The sequence below is a fragment of the Morone saxatilis genome, unplaced genomic scaffold (genome assembly GCF_004916995.1).
Source record: "Morone saxatilis isolate NCDOM2014 unplaced genomic scaffold, NCSU_SB_2.0 Contig20, whole genome shotgun sequence".
Lineage (NCBI taxonomy): Eukaryota > Metazoa > Chordata > Actinopteri > Moronidae > Morone > Morone saxatilis.
In genome coordinates, this window is record NW_023339763.1 from 3,330,997 (window position 1) to 3,334,613 (window position 3,617).

The 3,617-nt window shown below is 36.9% G+C and overlaps 1 protein-coding gene across 1 annotated transcript in view; it reads right to left on the reverse strand.

Moving 5' to 3' along the window:
* The window catches only part of LOC118331560 (F-BAR and double SH3 domains protein 2-like), a gene marked incomplete in the record, with an annotated part of 27,942 nt that extends 25,323 nt beyond the window's left edge, over positions 1 to 2,619 (reverse strand). The window contains 2 exon segments of the mRNA XM_035666592.1: positions 198 to 295; positions 2,372 to 2,619. Of these exon segments, the coding sequence (XP_035522485.1) occupies positions 198 to 295; positions 2,372 to 2,392 (119 nt within the window).
* Between the last annotated feature and the right edge of the window lie 998 nt (positions 2,620 to 3,617).

The window sequence follows — 3,617 nt, forward strand, 5'->3', positions numbered from 1 at the left end:
ATCGCAATAATTTCTGGGACAATTTATCGCGACAGGCCTATATTTACGTTACGTTTTCACCTCGACGGCTTCTTTTCAACGAGAGAAACGACTTCAAGTGGAAGGACTGAGTGTTCGGGACCTCTGGGGAAACTTTCCCAACAGCCTGAAAGTGTTTAGTTTCTCTTTCCGGTCCAGTTTGACCTCCGACCGCTCACCTCAGGTCCTCCAGGAGGTCACACTCGGTCTGGTGTTTGATGTGTAACCGGCTCATCTGCTCTGCGTGAGTGTGTTTCAGCTCCTGCGTGACCCGGACCTGAAGAGGAGGAGAACACGGGTTATTAGAAAGTTTATTTCTGCACTTTAAAAAGCCTCTCTGGGTTTCTAATTGGCCGTTAGATCAATTAGTATCCTGTACAACTTTTTTTAAATGTGAGGATTTCATGGTTTTGTTTGTCGTCTATGATAATAAACTCAATATATTTGGTTTATGACAGTTAGACAGATAGAAAAGCGGTTTAAATACGTTACTTTGGACTCTTTTTAGGATTTTCTGACGCTTTATGAACAATAATCAGCATCTTTAATATATATTAATTGAGAATCCAGGTGTTAGTCTATAGTTTCTTTAAAAAAAGACACAAACATTGCAGCAACGCAGCTGCTGGGGACTATTTTCAGCGGCGGATTAATACACTTTTGGTGCTCTGGTGTTGTATTCTTGTATTAATTGCATCTAATTACCTTAATACCATCTTATTAACTCTTTAAAAGAGAATAAATGTGAAATAAAAGTTATTTATAACAGCTGACCTCCACATAAGTTCATTTATTTAAAGTTTAATGCTCAAATTAGAGCAATAAACTCCATTTTTAACACACAAAAAAAGAAATATTCACTAGTTGTGCTTCTTAAAGTCGAAGAAAATGTGATATATTTTTACATTCTGGACTAAAACTACAAAATGAATTAATCAAGAAGTGAAACATCGGGTTAAATCAATAAAAGAGAATAATCGATTAATCATTAAAGTCATTTTTCAAGCAGAAATACCAAATATTCCTTAGTTTAGGCTCCTCAGTCGGGAGGATTTCTGACATTTAATGGACCAAACACTTCCTCTGCAGACTAACAGATAATTAAAAACAACCATTAGTTGCATTTTGGCAGGTTTACAGAGTCTGTTTTAACTTTACGACTATAATTTTACAGAAAAAAAACATATATTTTAGGTTTAAATGCACCCAAATGTTCGAGGACACAAACTAATTATCCATATATTCTTTTAACAGTCCACATATCTTTAAATTCAACATAAAAAACAGTAAAAACCTGCATTTATGTGACTGCTGTGCAAACGTACTGGGGTGTAAATGGTCTCTCTCTGTGCTGAGCCATGTTTTTGAAATATGATCCCACATGAAACATTTTTTCGCACAGAACCAAAACTTTTCTTGGATTTCTATTCTTTAATTCAACCATCATTTATTAAACTCAAACGCTGAAGTCTTCTGTTCACTCTTGAGTTTTTAAGTTAGGCTTTAAATACACTTTTGACGGCCAGGATTGTTTTTTTTTTTCTTCTTCTTTTCACCCCCAAGACTTTCTTGTATAAGAAAAAAAAAAGAACCAAACTACATAAACAAATCTGTCAATTTCCACGTCAACGGCGCCAAACATACTCAAATGACAGATTATGGATTAATTTGAGTTTTTTTTTTAATACATGTGGATGTAATCTCAAATTCGGCACACATTAAACACTAAAAAACTTTAATTCACCTGGATAAAATCCTAACTTTTGCTGCGCCTGCTGCTGCCACAACCTGGCTCCGCTCAGCCAGCCAGAGCCGCGGATGGCAACGGGAGCAGCGTGAACCAAACTGATATTTACTTCAACTTAAAGAGTCGCTCGGTGAACCACTTGCACGCCGATGTAACACAACACCCCGGTACCGATGCTGCTTCACAAATGCGAAGTTGTTTTCCGAGCGGAACCCGAATAAAAACCGATAAACGTTTTAAACCCGCCGCATTTTGAACGCGGTTTGGCAGCGCTCGGTTCGAGAGGGAACGGGGGGCACGTTTAAACGGGGCTATTCTCCTTAAAAACTGTGGCACATGGGGGCTTTTTTCTCTCTTTTCGTCCGTTTCTTCGCTGCCTTTTAAAGTCTAACTTGTAAGACGAACAGAGAAGAGTTTAAAAACCAACCAACCAGCAACAAAAAGCACACTTTTTAACCATTTATTTTAAAAAGAAAAGAAAAAAGTGTGCAGCAGTTCGTCGAGAACGTTTCCAGACACAAGTAGCTCCAACGGCTACAACGGCAGAGAGGAGGGGGGGAGAGAGAGAGAGAGAGAAGGGGGGAGAGAGGGAGAGAAAAAACTCACCTTTCTCGGTGGGGGTTGCATCCTTATTCCTTGACATAAAAACTACACGAAAGACGAAAGTTTTTTATATGTGGGGAAAGTTTTGTGTCGACGGTAGCGCAGGCGGGAGGAGGGTTATTTCGAGGCTTTTCCCTCGGTCAAGCGGTCATGGTGAGTCCGGTAAACAGTGCGTTGAGTCCCGTTGGAAACACTGTGTGGCCCCGGGGAACAGAAAACAGACGCGGCGTCAAGCTGGACGACCGTTACTCGGACTCTTCCTTTGTCGGGTTTTTCAAAATAAAACCCCCCCTTTTTTTTTCTGGACGCCGCCGTAAAAGTGCGTTGCTACTTTCAAAATAAAAGCGATGGAGGGAAAAAAAAAAAAAAGTGCTTTTAGTTTTTAAGGGTTTGTTAGTTTATTAGTTTATTTTTAAAATAGTTTAAATATTATATTTACATTTATCTTATTTGATTTTATTTTCCGTGAATTTTATCTTTTTTTATTTTTATTCTTATCTCTACTTTCTATATATAATTCTAAGATGTTCTATTGCTGTACTGTCTTATTGTCATTACTTCTCTTACTATCTAGGCAAAGGTTTTTTGCTTCACTTGTTGTATGTTGTACCTGTATTCTTCTTTTTTATCACCTCTTTATTTTTTTACCACTGTTTTTGTAAGCTGCTGGAAATTCAATTTCCTTGCGGGAGTCATCCCAAAAGGATCAATAAAGAGAAGTTAAGTCTAAGATAGATAGATAGATATAGATAGAATAGATAGATAGATAAGATAGATAGATAGATAGATAGATAGAAATACTTTATTTATCCCCGAAGGGAAATTATGATGTTATAGCATATAAATAAATATACAAAACAAGGAACATATTTATTTTATATTTATTTATTTATTTTATCTTTATTCTACCAGGAAGTCCCACTGAGATCAAAAGAGACTTACTACTGTCCTTTTAAAACTACACCACATCCTTCTTTGTCTTCTAAATGCAGTCATTTATTACATAGAGAAATTGAGCTGTAACAGGAAAGCCAACGGTGGACTTATTGTCAGAATATAATGCAAAGTGTAAAAGGGGAAGTTGGAAACGTTCCCACAATAAATGTAAATTAGCCATGGAGGTAAAAATAGGCGATGAGAAGTGTGGCATTCATCCAAAACTAGAAAGTATAAAGAGCTGAATATAAGGCGACAGGTGATTTTAGTGGTTTTATTATTTTATGTAGAAATAATATAATGTAAGTATTGC